At 36.0% G+C, this 18,269-nt stretch overlaps 1 protein-coding gene across 2 annotated transcripts in view; it reads left to right on the plus strand.

Moving 5' to 3' along the window:
* Positions 1-18,269, plus strand: part of ATM (ATM serine/threonine kinase) — a 142,871-nt gene that overhangs the window by 60,611 nt on the left and 63,991 nt on the right. For both annotated transcript variants that reach the window (XM_007447216.1, XM_007447215.1), the window contains exons 28-34: positions 3,021-3,136; positions 4,085-4,211; positions 4,701-4,900; positions 14,366-14,540; positions 15,084-15,248; positions 16,059-16,191; positions 17,573-17,668. In XM_007447216.1, the coding sequence (XP_007447278.1) occupies positions 3,021-3,136; positions 4,085-4,211; positions 4,701-4,900; positions 14,366-14,540; positions 15,084-15,248; positions 16,059-16,191; positions 17,573-17,668 (1,012 nt within the window). The remainder of the gene's footprint in view (positions 1-3,020; positions 3,137-4,084; positions 4,212-4,700; positions 4,901-14,365; positions 14,541-15,083; positions 15,249-16,058; positions 16,192-17,572; positions 17,669-18,269) is intronic.

Consider the following 18,269-nt stretch of genomic DNA (forward strand, 5'->3'; position numbering starts at 1 on the left):
TTCTTTCTTCTTTTTTGCAGTTGTATCCCAACTATCTAGTATATATTGAGTACTCATTATTTGATGAAAGATGGAGTAAAGTTAAAAAGGAACTAACAATTTCTGTTTATTTTTATTTTTGGCTGTGTTGGGTCTTCGTTTTTGTGCATGGGCTTTCTCTAGTTGCGGCAAGCAGAGGCCACTCTTCATCGCGGTGCGCGGGCCTCTCACTGTCACAGCCTCTCTTGTTGCGGAGCCCAAGCTCCAGACGCGCAGGCTCCATTGTTGTGGCTCACGGGCCTAGGTGCTCCGCAGCGTGTGGGATCCTTCCAGACCAGGGCTCAAACCCGTGTCCCCTGCATTGGCAGGCAGATTCTCAACCACTGCACTACCAGGGAAGCCCTTCTGTTTGTTTTGTAGTAATTTATATATGTATAAAATTATTTGAGGCAACTTATATTAAAATACATATGGAAACTTTTCAGGTAAAAGAGGATTGGTCACTCCAATTTTTTTTTTTTAGTGTGAGTAAGGGATGACTAACCAAGCTTGGTCAACATTAGTATTACAATTGGATAAACTTCAAGAGACTCTTTTTTTGTTGCCCAGTTATCTGTGTTGAACCAAGAAGTGGAACAGCAAGACTCTCAGTTGCTTAGGTGGGCCATTCCCAGTCAGAACTGGTTGTAAGTCTGTAGTCTGGAGGCAGATGGTGAGTAGAGGTACTCCTTGCCCAAAAGGCAGTTGGAACAGAATGTTGGCATGCCAGGGGATATGGACGTTACGAAAGACACTCTGCCTCTAGGCCCTTTTACTCAATCTCCCAGCTTAGACTTCTGAGCAAGCCTACTCTTACTATTCTTCTTTATGTGTTCAAACCAAAAGAGCAGTTTTGAGTCAGAATTAAGTCTAGAAGGGAAGCGTGATTACATTAAACCCTGATTAAAACACCAGTCTCAAGCATGAAGAGAGGTAAAAAAATAAAAATAATTTCTTAGCTTATTGGTTAAAGACATAAATCTAATTTTTATTAGTCTCAATTTCATTTAGCCTTGTCATTATAAGTTAATTTTTTCTTTCTCTAATATGCAGTTTCTCTGAAACAATCAAGATTCTTTTTTCTGTGGATAAGTGTTGGTACCACTATTATCAGTCTTTGAGTCTTCTAAAACTTTCCGTTGTTGAATGCTTAGAATATTTACAGTTATAAGACTGTTCAGCTGTACCTAGATATCTGAATATATGTACCTTAGCTAAACGTTACAGATCTGGCTTGTTAGAGAATCATGAAATTAATGAAGTCAGCTGTCATCTGTGTGCATGGAAACTCACTAATTTTTCCTCTGATATTAATCAGATTTGGCCAGTTTGTCCTTACTTATTCCAGATATACTGAAAATGGGGGTAGATTTTTTTTTTTAATTATTTTATTTATTTATTTATTTTTGACTGCGTTGGGTCTTCACTGCTGCACGCAGGCTTTTTCTTGCTGTGGTGAGTGGGGGCTACTCTTCGTTGTGGTGCATGGGCTTCTCATTGTGGTGGTTTCTCTTGTTGCAGAGCACGGGCTCTAGATGTGCGGGCTTCAATAGTTGTGTCGCGTGGGCTCAGTAGTTGTGGCTTGCAGGCTCTAGAGCGCAGCCTCAGTAGTTGTGGCGCACGGGCTTAGTTGCTCTGCGGCATGTAGGATCTTCCCAGACCAGTGCTCGAACCCATGTCCCCTGCATTGGCAGGTGGATTCTAAATCATGGAGCCACCAGGGAAGCCCCGGGGCTGGATTTTTAAAAGGGCTTAAACCTTGGAAATGATGACATGACAACTAATGTGTAAGCCCAGGGAAAGGCTAGTATCGTTAGATTTCTTTAGTGTCACATTCCAGAATATTTTTGTTATATTAGGAAGTGTTTCCAAACCTCTGTGTGGAAGAGGTAAAGATAGTAGAGGTAATAAATCAGCCATTTGCCTTTTGGTTTAAAGCACTGTAATTCCTTATTTGGAGAGCTAACAAATCCACCTTTAAGACTTCACAGTTCTCATTCATTCGGCTGAGGTGTAATGTAGTACACCCATTCTTTTTTTTTTTTTTTTTTTTTTCCGTACGCGGGCCTCTCACTGTTGTGGCCTCTCCCGTTGTGGAGCACAGGCTCCAGACACGCAGGCTCAGCAGCCATTGCTCACGGGCCCAGCCGCTCCGCGGCATGTGGGATCTTCCCGGACCGGGGCACGAACCCGTGTCCCCTGCATCGGCAGGCGGACTCTCAACCACTGTGCCACCAGGGAAGCCCAGTACACCCATTCTTTATATTTAGAGAACTTAATGCCTTTTGTGAGACTACCTGTGGCAGGAAGTGGATGATGAAGGGTCTGTTCCTGTCCAGGAGGATTTAGCCTACTATTGACTATTGATGACAGGGCATGTGGGTAGCAGAATTTGGGATATCAACCAAGTAAAAATCTGCGGAAAAGTTATGCAGGGAACAAAGGGATGATTATTGCCAGTCACTGGGAATTCTTACTAGTAAAGTTCTCTAAGTGAGATAGTGTTCTCAAATAAGAGTAAAATGTAGATTGATGAGCAGTATAGATCAGTGGGGAATTTGGTTGGCAGGAAAATGATTAGGTTGAGGAATTTCAGGCTAGGCCTGAAGCCTTACTCATTAAAATGATTCATTTTATTTTACTTTTTTAACATCTTTATTGGAGTATAATTGCTTTACAATGGTGTGTTAGTTTCTGCTTTATAACAAGGTGAATCAGCTATACATATACATATATCCCCATATCTTAAAATGATTCTTTAAAATTAAACGGAAGAGTTGGATTAAGAGAGTCTTGTTTGGTATGATTTCCCTGTTTTCCTTTCAGTCTGTAGGTCGGCTGCATAACAGAAAAAAGTGGAGTTAACTGTATGTCTTGCAGATCTTAGATCTTTGGTCACTTTGAATAATTTTGGAAATGAGGCAGTAACATGAGCCCCTTAAGCTGTCTTAAAGATCACAGACACGAAAACTTAAATATATTTTAATTTTGTATCCTTGCAGATTGATCATTTATTCATTAGTAATTTACCAGAGATTGTGGTGGAGTTATTAATGACGTTACATGAACCAGCAACTTCTGGTGCCAGCCAAAGCACTGACCCCTGTGACTTTTCAGGGTATGGGTATTTTTAACTTAGAGAATCAGCTGCAATTTCAGAACCTTGAGAAGTTTATTGGTTAACACATTCAAATGTCCATTTCAGTTGTTAGGCATGTACTCTGCTTTTAAATTCTGTTTCTTTAAAAATAATTACCTTTGAATTGAAGTATCTGCTCTACTGTAGCCTCTCCACAGTAATTGATCTTTTAATTGACCACCTTATTCGCAAATTCAGTGACCTTTTTCTTCTTAATCCTTTTGTAATATTTGAGCATTCTGCCATCTCCTGTCTCGTGAAATTTTCTTCTTCATGACATTATTCTTTGTTCTCTTCTTATCTATGACTCGGCTTTCTGTATCACCTTTGCTTTATCATGCTCCTTTGCTAGGGGAATCTTACTGTATTATAATTTCATTTGGATGTGATACCCACTTGGTTGTATATGAATGTTAAAATTATTTTCTCAGCTTGATTGTAAGCTACTTGAAAATGCCCTTAACTTCTTTTATATGCTCTACAATGCTAAGCATATAAAATAGTAATAATATCTACTAAAATACCTTTACATATGTAATTTCATTTGATGTAGTATTTGATTGCCGTGTCTTAAGATATTATTGTGTTTATAGTACTAGCATAGAGCTTTAATTCATAACTGAAGTGAATTGGTATTAAGTCTCATTTGTGGAATTCCATTAACTTTATAAAAGATTTTTTAAGCCAATTATTTAAAATTGACTAAGTCCTAGAAAGTTAAAGTATTTAGGTATTCTGATTGATGTATATAGACTGATATGTCATTTGTGATTTTATTAAAAGTCTAGTTTTCAGTAGAAAATAATTTCAAAATTTGGGGTTACTGTAATCTAAATTTTCTTTTTGGATTTTCACTTGTCTATTAAGAAAATGTTTTTTCTTGATAATTTTTTTCTGAAAATGACTATTTTTTTCTGTAACTCTTAGGGATTTGGATCCTGCTCCTAATCCACCTCATTTTCCATCACATGTGATTAAAGCGACATTTGCCTATATCAGCAATTGCCACAAAACCAAGCTTAAAAGCATTTTAGAAATTCTTTCCAAAAGCCCTGTAAGTATACATTACTAGTATAATAACTGAAGGGAGAATTCTTTCTTTTTCAGTTAGAAAATCTGTATATCTTAAAGAGAAAAAAAAGTAAATAAATGGAAAATTTATCTGAATAAATTAAGAAAAACACTCATTTACAAGTTTATATCTTGGTATTTTACTTGTCAGTATTAATTGAAATATGTCACATATGAGGGCTGAATTTCATGACATTTTAGTCATGTTGGCTCAGGGAATATATACATATATATATAATGTATATTTTAAGGATATACTATTATTGTTTACTATCTGAAAACTAAGTAAATTGACAGTAGTTTTTTAGGCTTAAGATAGTAATTTTCTTAATGTAATATTTTGCATTTGATATCAAAACCCAAAACAAAATTCTATAATTTAGAATTCTATATTTTGAAAAAAAATGTATGTATTATGGGCTGAGTATATGTGATTAGGCAAGCTTTTACTAAATGTATCTTTATTTTCTAGGATTCCTATCAGAAAATTCTTCTGGCCATATGTGAGCAAGCAGTTGAGACAAATAATGTTTATAAAAAACATAGAATTCTTAAAATATATCACCTGTTTGTTAGTTTATTAATGAACAATATAAAGAGTGGCTTAGGAGGAGCTTGGGCCTTTGTTCTTCGAGATGTTATTTATACTTTGATTCACTATATCAACCAAAGGTAAATAATATATTTAGACCAATATATAAGTAGTTTTTCTACCCTATCTTAATTGAAAATTTATATACTTCTACAACGTAGAAGCCAGAGTATTGTTTTCTGAATTTTGCCTTTTTAATATATATTATATCTACCTATTATATTTTACAAAGTGCATCACTACTTCTCCAGCTCTAGAAATCTTTAAGTATTAAGGGTCTTCAACATTTTAAATATTCTAATTTTAGATGGCCATAAATATATATATTACCACAGCAGTTCTGGTCACCACTTACAGTGTGTGTGGTAGGGGGCAAAGAGGGGTTCCCTGTACACATCCAGGGAATTATCCAGACATCAGCTGATACCTAGCTGTAGATAGTGTTAGATCCTACAGGTTAAGAGCTCAAGTTCTGCAAGATTGTCCTTTCCAACCTCATCAGACACCATTTGAAAGCCCAGGTTATCAGTGGCTACAGATTTCAGTGACCCCTTTCTTAGGTTTGATTAATTTGGTAGAGTGGCTCACAGAACTCAAGAAACCTGTTTACTCACTAGATTGCCGGTTTATTACAAAAAGAAATAACTCAGGAACAGCCAGATGGAAGAGATACATAGGGCAAGGTATGAGGAAGGAGCATGGAGCTCCCATGCCCTCTCCAGGCATTTCACTCTCTCCATACCTGAAAGTGTTTACCAACCCAGAAGCTCCCTAAACCCCATCCTTTTGGGTGTTAATGGAAGCCTCATTAAATAGGCATGACTGATGAAATCATCACAGTCATTGGTGATTGAATCAGCTTCCATCTCCCTGTGCCCTTCTTGGAGGTCAGAGAGGTGGGACCAAAAGTTCCAACCCTCTAATCACAGGGTTGGTTCTCCTGGCAACCAGCCCCCATTCTTAGGTGCTTCCCCAAATTTACTCATTAACATAAAAAAAGACTCCTTTATTGTTCTTGTCACAGGAAATTCCAAGTGTTTTAGGAACTCTGTGCCAGAAATGGGGACCAAATATATATTTCTTATTATAAATCACAACATCACAGTTAGTATAGATTTTGGGATGTATGTTCTTTTTCGCATCTCTATTCCTTTCCATTGACTTTAATGATGTTTCTATTATTTGTTTTCTTATTAGTAGATAACATTGCCATCAAATAAATTTAAGTCTTCAAAGCACATGAAGATACCTATTTCCATTTTGTTTTCTCATATTTTTCTTTTTTGGCTTTTTAAAAATATTTTATAATTTTTATTTTAATTTAAGTCACATGTTTGTATAGTCATTCGGTCTTTTTCCATCACTAATTATTTTTTTAGGTTTTATTATTTTGGTAAAATATATAACATAAAATCTGTCATTTTTAACCATTTTTTAAGTGTCCAAGTCAGTGATATTAATTACATTCACAGTTTCGTGTTTCCATCGCCACTGTTTCCAAAACTTTTTCATTACCTCAAATAGAACCTCTGTACCCATTAAGCAATAATTCCACATTACCACTTCCCTGTAAGCCCCTGATAACCTCTAATATACTTCCTGTCTCTATGAATTTGCCTGTTATAGATATTTCATATAAGTAGAATCATAATTTATTTTTCCTTTTCTGTCTGGCTTGTTTCACTTAGCATGTCTTCAGGGTTCATCCAGCATCATACTTTTTTATCACTAAGTAATATTCCATTGGATATATATACCACATTTTGTTTATCCATTCATCTGTTGATGAACACTTGGGTTGTTTCATGGGTATGAAGTGGTATCTCACTGGGGTTTTCATTTTACATTTCCCTACTGACTAATGATATTGAACATCTTTTCATGAGCTTAGTGACCATTTGTATATCTGTTTTGGAGAAATGTCTATATAAGTCCTTTGCCCTTTTTTTTTTTTTTTTCAGTACGCGGGCCTCTCACTGTTGTGGCCTCTCCCATTGCGGAGCACAGGCTCCGGACGCGCAGGCTCAGCGGCCATGGCTCATGGGCCCAGCCGCTCCGCGGCATGTGGGATCTTCCCAGACCGGGTCGCGAACCCGTGTCCCCTGCATTGGCAGGCGGACGCTCAACCACTGCGCCACCAGGGAAGCCCCCTTTGCCCATTTTTAAAAATTGGATTGTCTTTTTGTTGAGCCGTAGGAGTTTTTTATATATTCTTGGTGTTGAACTCTTAATATATGATTTGCAAATATATTCTGGATATTGAATTCATATATGATTTGAAAGTAGTTTCTCCCATCCTATAAAGTTTTCACTTTCCTGATAATATCTTTTGATGCGCAGATCTTTTTAATTTTGATAAAGTCTGATTTATCTTGTTTTTTGTTTTTTTTTGTTTCGCATGGTTTTGGTATTATATGTAAGAATTCATTGTCAAATCTAAGGTCACAAAGATTTACCTTTAGAGTTTATTCTAAGAGGTTTATGCTTTTAGCTCTTAGATTGAGGTTGTTTATTCATTTTAATTTTTATATGTGGTGTGAGTTAGGGGTTCAATGTCATTCTTTTGCATGTAGAAATCTAATTGTTCCAGCATGTTGTTAGAGAATGTTCTTTCCCCTTTGAAGGGACTTGGCATCCTTGCCAAAAATCAGTTAGCCATTGGTATATAGGTTTATTTCTGGATTCTCAGTTCTATTCCATTGGTCTTTACTTGTGCCATACCATGCTGTGTTGATTACTATAGCTTTATAGTAACTTTTGCAGTCAGGAAGTGTGAGTCGTCCATTGTTGTTCTTCTTTCTCAAGATTGTTTTGGTTGTTTGCAGTCCCTTGCAATTCCATGTGAGTTTATGCAAAAAAGTCTGTTGGAATTTAGAGGGAGATTGCATTGAATATGTGACTATTTATATAGTATTAACATCTCAACAATTTGTCTTCCAATCCATGCACACAGGATGTCTTTCCATTTAGTTGAACTTATTTAATCTCTTTCATCCATGCTATATAGTTTCAGTGCACAGGGCTTTCGCATCCTTGGTTAGATTTATTCCCAGGTATTTAATTCTTTTAGATGCTCTTGTAAATGGAGTTTTTGTTTGTTTGTTTGTTTGTTTGTTTGCGGTACACGGGCCTCTCACTGTCGTGGCCTCTCCTGTTGCAGAGCACAGGCTCCGGACGCGCGGGCTCAGCGGCCATGGCTCACGGGCCCAGCCGCTCCGCAGCATGTGGGATCTTCCCGGACCGGGTCGCGAACCCGTGTCCCCTGCATCGGCAGGCGGACGCTCACCCACTGCGCTACCAGGGAAGCCCTGTAAATGGAGTTTTTTAATCAATTTCCATTTTAGATTGTCAGCTGCTATTGTATAGAAACACAAATAATTTTGTACGTTGATTTTGTGACTTGTAACTTTGCTAAATTTGTTTGTTACTTCTAGTAGATTTATTGTGGATTCTTTTGGGAGTTTCTGTATATATAGAATCATGTCATCTGGATTTAGTTTTACTTCTTCCTTTCTGATTTGGATGCCCTTTATTTCTTTTTCTTTTTTAATTGCTCTGGCTGGAAGTTCAGTACAATGTTGGGTATCAGTGGTGAAAGTGGGCATCCTTGTTTTATTCCTGATCTTAGTGGGAAAGCTTTCAGTTTTTCAACATTATGTTGTTAGCTTTGGGTTTTCATAGGTTACCATTATTTTGTTGAGAAAGTTTCCCTCTATTCTGATGTTTTTCTGAGTGTTTTTCTCATGAAAGGATGTTAGATTTTGTCACATGCCTTTTCTGTTTGTTGAGATGGTCATGTGTTGTATTCTTTCATTCTATCAATGTGGTATATTACATGGATTGACTTTCCTATACTGATCCACTCTTACATTCCTGGGATAAATCCCACTTGCTCATGATGTATATCCTTTTTTTTTTTTAATAGATCTTTATTGAAGTATAATTGCTTCACAATACTGTGTTAGTTTCTTTTTATATATAAATTTATTAATTTATTTCTGGCTGCATTGGGTCTTTGTTGCTGCATGTGGGCTTTTCTCTAGTTGTGGTGCGCAGGGGCTACTCTTTGTTGCGGTGTGCAGGTTTCTCATTGTGGTGGCTTCTATTGTTGCGGAGCCTGTGGCTCTAGGCACGCAGGCTTCAGTAGTTGTGGCTTGCGGGCTCCAGAGTGCAGGCCCAGTAGTTTCGGCACATGGACTTAGTTGATCCATGGCATGTGAGATCTTCCTGGACCAGGGCTCCAACCCAATGTCCCTTGCATTAGCAAGCGGATTCTCAACCACTGCGTCACCAGGGAAGCCCCCATGTTAGTTTCTGTTGCACGACGAAGCAAATCAGCCATATGCATACACATGTCCCCCCATATCCCATCCCTCTTGAGCCTCCCTCCTATCCTGTCTATCCCACCCTTCTAGGTCATCACAGAGCACTGAGCTGATCTCCCTGTACTATGCTGCTGCTTCCCACCAGCCAACTATTTTACATTTGGTAGTGTATATATGTCAATGCTACTCTCACTTTGCCTTCCCACCCCATGTCCTCAAGTCGATTTTCTATGTCTACCTCTTTATTCCTGCTTTGCAGCTAGGTCATGAGTACCATTTTTTTGTTTGTTTTTTAGATTCCATATATATGCGTTAGCATATAGTATTTGTTTTTCTCTTTCTGACTTACTTCACTCTGTATGACAGACTCTAGGTCCATCCACCTCACTGCAAATAACTCAATTTCGTTTCTTTTTATGGCTGAGTTTGTACACATTGTATATATGTGCCACATCTTCTTTATCCATTCATCTGTCAATGGACATTTAGGTTAGTTCCATGTCCTGGCTATTGGTGGCTACTAAATAGTGCTGCAGTGAACATTGTGGTGCATGTCTCATTTTGAATTAGGGTTTTCTCAGGGTATGTGCCCAGTAGTGGGATTGCTGGGTCATATGGTAGTTCTATTTTTAGTTTTTTAAGGAACCTCCATTCTGTTTTCCATAGTGGTTGTATCAGTTTACATTCCCACCAACTGTGCAGGAGGGTTCCCTTTTCACCACACCCTTTCCAGCATTTATTGTTTCTACTTTTTTGATAATGCCCATTCTGACCCATGTGAGGTGATACCTCATTGTAGTTTTGATTTGCATTTCTCTAATAATTAGTGATGTTGAGCATCTTTTCATGTGCCTCTTGGCCCTCTGTATGTGTTCCTTGGTGAAATGTCTATTTAGGTCTTCTGTCCACTTTTTAACTGTATTGTTTTTTTTTTTTTGATATTGAGCTCCATGAGCTGTTTGTATATTTTGGAGTATAATCCTTTGTCTGTTGTTTCATTTCAAGTTTAATTCAGTCCCATTTGTTTATTTTTGTTTTTATTTCTGTTACTCTAGGAGGTGGGTCAAAAAAGATGTTGCTGTGGTTTATGTCAAAGAGTGTTTTTCCTATGTTTTCCTCTAAGAGTTTTATAGTGTCTGGTCTTACATTTAAGTCTTTAATCCATTTGGAGTTTATTTTTGTGTATGGTGTTAGGCAGTGTTCTAATTTCATTCTTTTACATGTAGCTGTCCAGTTTTCCCAGCACCACTTATTGAAGAGGCTGTCTTTTCACCATTGTATGTTCTTGCCTCCTTTGTCATAAATTAGGTGCCCATATGTGCGTGGCTTTATCTCTGGGCATTCTATCCTGTACCATTGATCTATATTTCTGTTTTTGTCCCCATACCATACTGTCTTAATTACTGTAGTTTTGTGGTATAGTTTGAAGTCGGGGAGCCTGATTCCTCCAACTCCATTTTTCTTTCTCAAGATTGCTTTGGCTATTTGGGGTCCTTTCTGTTTCCATACGAATTGTAAGATTTTTTGTTCTAATTCTGTGAAGAATGCTGTTGATAGTTTGATAGGGATTGCGTTGAATCTGTAGATTGCTTTGGGTAGTGTAGTCATTTTCACAATGTTGATTCTTCCAGTCCAAGAACACAGTATATTTCTCCATCTGTTTATGTTGTCTTTGATTTCTTTCATCAGTGTTTTATAGTTTTCTGAGTACAAGTCTTTCACCTCTTTAGGCAGGTTTATTCCTAGGTATTTTATTTTTTTTGTTGCAGTGGTAAATGGGAGCGTTTCCTTAATATCTCTTTCTGATTTTTTGTTGTTAGTGTATAGGAATGCCAGAGATTTCTGTGCATTAATTTTGTATCATGCAACCTTACCAAATTCATTGATTAGTTCTAGTAGTTTTCTGGTGGCATCTTTAAGATTTTCTATGTATAGTATCATGTCATCGGCAAATAGTGACAATTTTACTTCTTCTTTTCCAATTTGTATTCCTTTTATTTCTTTTTCTTCTCTGATTGCTGTGGCTAGGACTTCCAAAACTATGTTGAATAAGAGTGGCGAGAGTGGACATCCTTGTCTTCTTCCTGATCCTAGTGGAAATGCTTTCAGTTTTTCAACATTGAGTATGATGCTTGCTGTAGGTTTGCCATATTTAGCCTTTATTATGTTGAGGTTGGTTCCCTCTATGCTCATTTTGTGGAGAGTTTTTATCATAAATGGGTGTTGAATTTTGTCAAAAGCTTTTTCTGCATCTATTGAGATAATCACGTGGTTTTTATTCCTCAATTTGTTAATGTGGTGTATCACATTGATTGATTTGTGTATATGGAAGAATCCTTGTATCCCTGGGATAAATCCCACTTGATCATAGTGTATGATCCTTTTAATGTGCTGTTGGATTGTGTTTGCTAGTATTTTGTTCAGGATTTTTGCATCTATGTTCATCAATGGTATTGGTCTGTAATTTTCTTTTTTTGTGATATCTTTGTCTGATTTTGGTATCAGGGTGATTGTGGCTTCGTAAAATGAGTTTGGGAGTGTTTCTCCCTGTGCAATTTTTTGGAAGAGTTTGAGAAGTATTGGTGTTAGCTCTTCTCTAAATGTTTGATAGAATTTGCCTCTGAAGCCATCTGGTCCTGGACTTTTGTTTGTTGGAAGATTTTAAAATACAGTTTCAATTTCATTACTCGTGACAGGTCTGTTTATATTTTCTAATTCTTTCTTGTTCAGTCTTGGAGAATTGTACCTTTCCAAGATTTTGTCCATTTCTTCATGGTTGTCCATTTTATTGGCACACAGTTGTTGGTAGTAGTCTCTTATAATCCTTTGTATTTCTGCAGTGTCAGTTGTGATTTCTCCTTTTCACTTCTAATTTTATTGATTTGCGTCCTCTCCCTTTTTCTCCTGATGAGTCTGGCTAAGCGTTTATCAATTTTGTTTACCTTCTCAAAGAACCAGCTTTTAGTTTTCTTGATCTTTGCTGTTGTTTTTTTCGTTTCCATTTCATTTGTTTCTGCTCTGATCTTTATTATTTCTTTCCTTCTACTGACTTCGGGTTTTCTTTGTTCTTCTTTCTCTAGTTGTTTTAAGTGTAGGGTTAGATAGTTTATTTGAGATTTTTCTTGTTTCTTGAGGTGAGATTGAATTGATATAAACTTCCCTCTTAGAACTGCTCTTGCTGCGTCCCATAGGTATTGGGTCGCCGTGTTTTCATTGTTGTTTGTTTCTGTGTATTTATTTCTTCTTTGATTTCTTCAGTGATCTCTTGGTTATTTAGTAGTGCACTTTTTAAGCTCCATGTATTTTGTTTTTTACATTTTTTTTCCTGTAATTGATTTCCAGTCTCATAGTGTTGTGGTTAGAAAAGATGCCTGATACAATTTCAGTTTTCTTAAATTTTCCGAGGCTTGACTTGTGACCCAAGATGTGATGTATCCTGGAGGATGTTCCGTGTGCACTTGAGAAGAAAGTGTATTCTGCCACTTTTGGATGGAATATTCTGTAAATATCAAGTAGATCTGTCTGGTATATTATGTCATTTAAAGCTTGTGTTTCCTTATTTATTTTCTGTTTGGATGATCTGTCCATAGCGTAAGTGGGGTGTTAAAGTCCCCTACTATTATTGTGTTATTGTCAATTTTTCCTTTCATGGTTGTTAGCATTTGCCTTATATAGAGAGGTGCTCCTATGTTGAGTGCATAAATGTTTATAATTGTTATATCTTCTTCTTGGATTTATCCTTTGATCATTATGTAGTGTCCCTCCTTATCTCTTGTAACAGTCTTTATTTTAAAGTCTGTTTTATGTGATACGAGTATTGCTACTCCAGCTTTCTTTTGATTTCCATTTGCATGGAATATCTTTTTCCATCCCTTCACTTTTACTCTGTATGGTCCCTAGGTCTGAAGTGGGTGTCTTGTAGACAGCATATATATGGGTCTGGTTTTTATATCCATTCAGCCAGTCTGTGTCTTTTGGATGGGGCCTTTAATCCATTTACATTCAAGGTTATTATCGATATGTATGTTCCTATTACCATTTTCTTAATTGTTTTGGGTTTGTTTTTGTGGGTCTTTTTCTTCTCAAAGTGAAAGATTATGGTCTTCTTAGGTAGTTTTTGAACAAGCACCTTACCCTGGGCATGTGTGTGACTTTATAAATTCCCTGAAAATGTGAGTGAATTTTTTTTTTAATTTATTTTTGGCTGTGTTGGGTCTTCGTTGCTGCATGTGGGCTTTCTCTAGTTGCGGCGAGCAGGGGCTACTCTTCGTTGCGGTGCATGGGCTTCTCATTGGGGTGCCTTCTCTTGTGGAGCACGGACTCTAGGTGCATGGGCTTCAGTAGTTGTGGCACGTGGTCTCAGTAATTGTGGCTCTTGGGCTCTAGAGCGCAGGCTCAGTAGTTGTGGCACACAGGCTTAGTTGCTTTGTGGCATCTTCCCAGACCAGGGCTCGAACCCATGTCCCCTGCATTGGCAGGTGGATTCTTAACCGCTGCGCCACCAGGGAAGCTCAATGTGAGTGATTTTGAGTATTCTAACTTTACAAGGAAACTCCCTCTCTAGCTTTTCATCCTAGGCATTAGGCAGTCTGTTATCCCAGGCAGCTGTGTGTTGTTGGTTAGCCTTAACAAGCAGTGTTTTCAAGCAGTGCCCTCAGCTTTTCCAGCCTGTAGAAGTTAGGAAAAACAAGAGCCAAGCACCTTACATTAGTCCTTCAGGTAGCTCCCAGACAGGTTGAGAACAGATATACACAATCATTTGTGAATAAAATATGCTCTGCTCCCTTCTGAACTAAGGACCAGGATCCCACATTGGAAATGGGGACTGCAATTTTCATGACTATTGCCAGGCTGGGGGGGTCATGGGGCAAGGGCAAGTAAAATCACCACAAAGCTTTCCTAGTTTTTAAGTTTCCTTTATCTTGATATCAGCGATTGCTTGATTGCTGTAAACTTTTGACTGTTTTACAGAATTCTAACAAAGCTCTTACAGTTTGCTTGTTTTTCAGTGTTTCTGTCAGGGGAGCTTGGAGCTTCCTACTGTGTCATTTTGCTGATGTCACTTCTCTTTCTGGGTTTTAAACTATTAAGGACTTAGATGTAAAAGTGACTTTTATGTGAAGCCACATCAGAATTAGAGCTGTTGAATAAAAGTGACTTTTGAATGAGTTTATGTCAAAGTAGTGTCCTAGAACTTACTGTTTTTTTCCCCAATGTTAGGCCTTCTCATTTCATGGATGTGTCATTACGTAGCTTCTCCCTTTGTTGTGACCTGTTAAGCCGGGTTTGCCACACAGCAGTAACTTACTGTAAGGATGCCTTAGAAAGTCATCTCCATGTTATTGTTGGTACACTTATACCCCTTGTGGATGATCAGATGGAGGTTCAGGAACAGGTAATTTCCCAAATCATATTCAAAATGATATTTGAAATACACTGATAAAGTATTGTTGGAAGGAGCTGAGTGTTTTATGTTTACTTGGTGTAATCAGTAATTTTAGTGGAAATATTCTTTGAAAAATGGTGAGGAAAACATTCTCAGTGAATTAATCCTTGTAATCGTTTAATTACAGAGCACCTAGTAATTTTGATCTAATAAATAACCTGATTTCTATCTCTTACTTATGCTGAAGTGTAGAGGTAGTCAAAACTAAGGATGTAGTTCACTCCACTATGATGGTGTGTAAGGTATTACTTATATAAAATGTTTCAGTAGTATTGACAACTGTATACCTCAGAGTCCATCCTGTAATAAAGGCCTTACATATTGGTTGAATTATTTGAAAGCACAGAAACAGTAGTAGCTGGGTGCCTTAGAAGTGATTTTATCTGAACAAGTAGAGTTTTTATCATTTATTACAGTGGGCTTGCTTGTTTTACTTTAAAATATAATTAATCCATTTCTCCTCATGATTTTTTCTTTTTTAATTATGTTTAGGTATTGGACTTGTTGAAATACTTAGTGATTGATAACAAGGATAATGAAAATCTCTATATCACGATTAAACTTTTAGATCCTTTTCCTGACCATGTTGTCTTTAGGGATTTGCGTATTACTCAGCAGAAAATCAAATACAGTAGAGGACCCTTTTCACTTTTGGAGGTAATAATTATTCCATAATATTGCTATTTTGTATTAGAGAGGTTAGTAGTACTTTTTGGAAACCTCTAATGCTATGAAAGTAAACTAATCTTTTTTAAAAATTGTGATTAAAGAAAACATAACATGAAATCTGTCCTCTTAACAGATAAAAAACTGAATCTTAATATATACTCTTGCATTGCAGTAAAAGTGTAAATTCAAAATTTCTTGATAAAGATCTGAATTTAAATATTGAAGAAATATGATATAAAATTTGCTTGATTTTCATACACATAAGATTCATTAATATCTCAAAATTACCATCTGACCCTCTGTCGGACAATATAATGTTTGAATTAGAAAAGATACATAACTTTCTGAAGAGTTTTTCAAGTTTTATTCTTGTTTTAACCTTTATAAACTTCAAAACTATGTTCAGATAGATTTTTCTTTATAAATCTTATTATAATTTTAAAATTATACTCTACATTTGACTATAATCAGTATGAAAATGTGGTTAAATATATTAAGATAAAGCTAGTTGCAGTACTAAATAAATAGAAATTTAAGCTTTTCCCTCTGAGTATGCTATAACAATCTTAAACTCTAAATACTGTATCATGAGAGAGTCTATTGCAATTTAAATGTTTAAAACATTGTAGGATTTGAAGTGAAATAAGTAATTTATTTCTGCCTTGTTTGGTAGTAACAGTATTATGAATCAGTATCTGGAGAAGGCACTAATTTAAAAAAATTTTTAAGTTTTATTTTACAAACTCAACCAATACATGTCAAAAGCAAGTTACATTTTTAGCTAATTTTCTCTTTTAGGAAATTAACCATTTTCTCTCAGTAAATGTTTATGATGCACTTCCATTGACAAGGCTTGAAGGATTGAAGGATCTTCGAAGACAACTAGAGCAACATAAAGATCAGATGATGGATCTTATGAGAGCATCTCAGGGTACTAATTTTAATGACTTGGGTTATTTGTACCCATTTTGAAAGAATCTTTTATAAATTCTTGCTCTTGGTTTAATTGCCACAGATTTAGTTCATTTCAGACCCTCATCAGTTCTCATTTAGTTATGAAAGACTTCCTAAGTGGTCTCCTCACCTTGAACTACTCCCATTTTATCCGTTCTCTGCACCTCTGCCAGAATGATTTCTCTAAGTCCAAATCATGTTATTTTACTGCTTAAAAAATGTTAACAATTTGCTACTGCCTAAAAGAAAAATTTGAATTCCTTAGAGCAGGCATGCAAGGTAATTTGCCTCTGCCTACTACCCCATTTTATTTAAATAAAAGAAATGTTATTTTATTTTAAACATCTTAGCCATGTATGTGTTTTGTGTGTATGTATATATGTATATATGTGTGTGTTTTGTATATATACACATATTTATATGTGTTTCTAGGTTTTTTTTTTTTACTTAAAAATCCATTTTATGTTGATTTGATTTGAGTGTAGGTTATTATAGTACTGCACTTGGTGGAAACTCTTTCTGCTTATGTTTTGATTTTCATCTTCCTGAGCTCATTAACTTCATGTTTCTATTTTGATATTTTTATCCTCAGTACTTTTAAAAATTAATTTTGTTTTGACCATCCGAAATCTGAGTTTCTAGTATATTTGTTCTTGAGATAGATATATATACATATATATATATACGTATATATATATATATATATATATATACGTATATACATATATATATATATATATAACATGAACACCTCTTTCTATCTCCTGTTCTTGTGTGTTTGGGTATTTTATTGATCCAAACCAATATAGCCAATAGATGTTTATAGCTATTTAAATTTAAATGAATTAAAATTCAATAAAATATAAAGTTAAATTTCTTTGTTGTATTAGCACATGTCAAATTCTCTGTAGTAACATGTGGCTTGTGGCTGTCTTTGGACAGCACAGATTATAGACCATTTTCATCATTGCAGAAAGTTCTGTTGGACAGTGCTGGTCTATTCTATATGCAAGAGGCTAAAAAACCAGGCATGCTCCCAAGGTTCATTCTAGTTTAATGTTGAATGATTATGTGTTTCTAACTTTGATTTGGCTAAGGTATTGATTTCTCTGCACAACTTAAGACATTTTTCTCTCTCTGTCTGTCAAATATTGCTGATCATTTTTACATGACTCTCTTTAAGAAGAAAGTTCAGATACATTCATTCACCTCATATTTTTGAAATGCTCACAATTGAAAATCTTTTTTAAAAACTTTGTAAAAGTTTTCTAGTCACACAATTTAATATATGAGCATAGCATAAAGAGAAGTGCTGTCTTCACTGTAGCTTAAACTAATTTTTTCAAAACTGCTTCTAGATAACCCTCCAGATGGTGTAATGGTGAAGCTAGTTGTCAGCTTGTTGCAGTTATCCAAGATGGCAGTAAACCACACTGGTGAAAGAGAAGTTTTAGGTAAACTGTTTGGCTGAGTGAATATGAATTTTTTTGTTTGGATGGTCATCTTCATAGCATTTTAAAAATCAGTAAAAGTTTGTTACTTGGAACATTGGGGAAATGTGAGATGCTTTTTATATTTCTGTTTAGTTCAAGTCTCCCTAAGCAGCCCTCCTTTCATATTTTCCTCCCTTAAACATTCATATAAAGTAAAAAGTTAGTGATTAACACATGTGCATAACGGTTAATTTGAAAATGCCTTGTGAATATTTAGGAAAGTCAGAAAAACCTATTTGTAGCATTAGGTTGCAAATAAATTGACTTCTGATACATTTTATAGATATAACTGACTGGTACTTAATATCTTTTTTATATGACAGAAAGAATGAGGACTTGGAGGGCTATATTAAGCTCAGATATTAAAACCATATTCAAGTCCTTTTCTGCCACCATTTGGGGGTAACTTAATGTAAGATAAATAGCCAGCATCATGCTTCGTATAGGTGTTTTATATTTGGTGATCACAGGATGGAAAAAATCACATGATTAAAGTCAGCTTGAAGTTGTCATGAAATAATTGCTTCAAATAAGAAAAGTCGGGGGCTTCCCTGGTGGCGCA

The sequence above is a fragment of the Lipotes vexillifer genome, unplaced genomic scaffold (genome assembly GCF_000442215.2).
Source record: "Lipotes vexillifer unplaced genomic scaffold, Lipotes_vexillifer_v1.1 scaffold1725, whole genome shotgun sequence".
In the NCBI taxonomy this organism is placed as follows: Eukaryota; Metazoa; Chordata; class Mammalia; order Artiodactyla; family Lipotidae; genus Lipotes; species Lipotes vexillifer.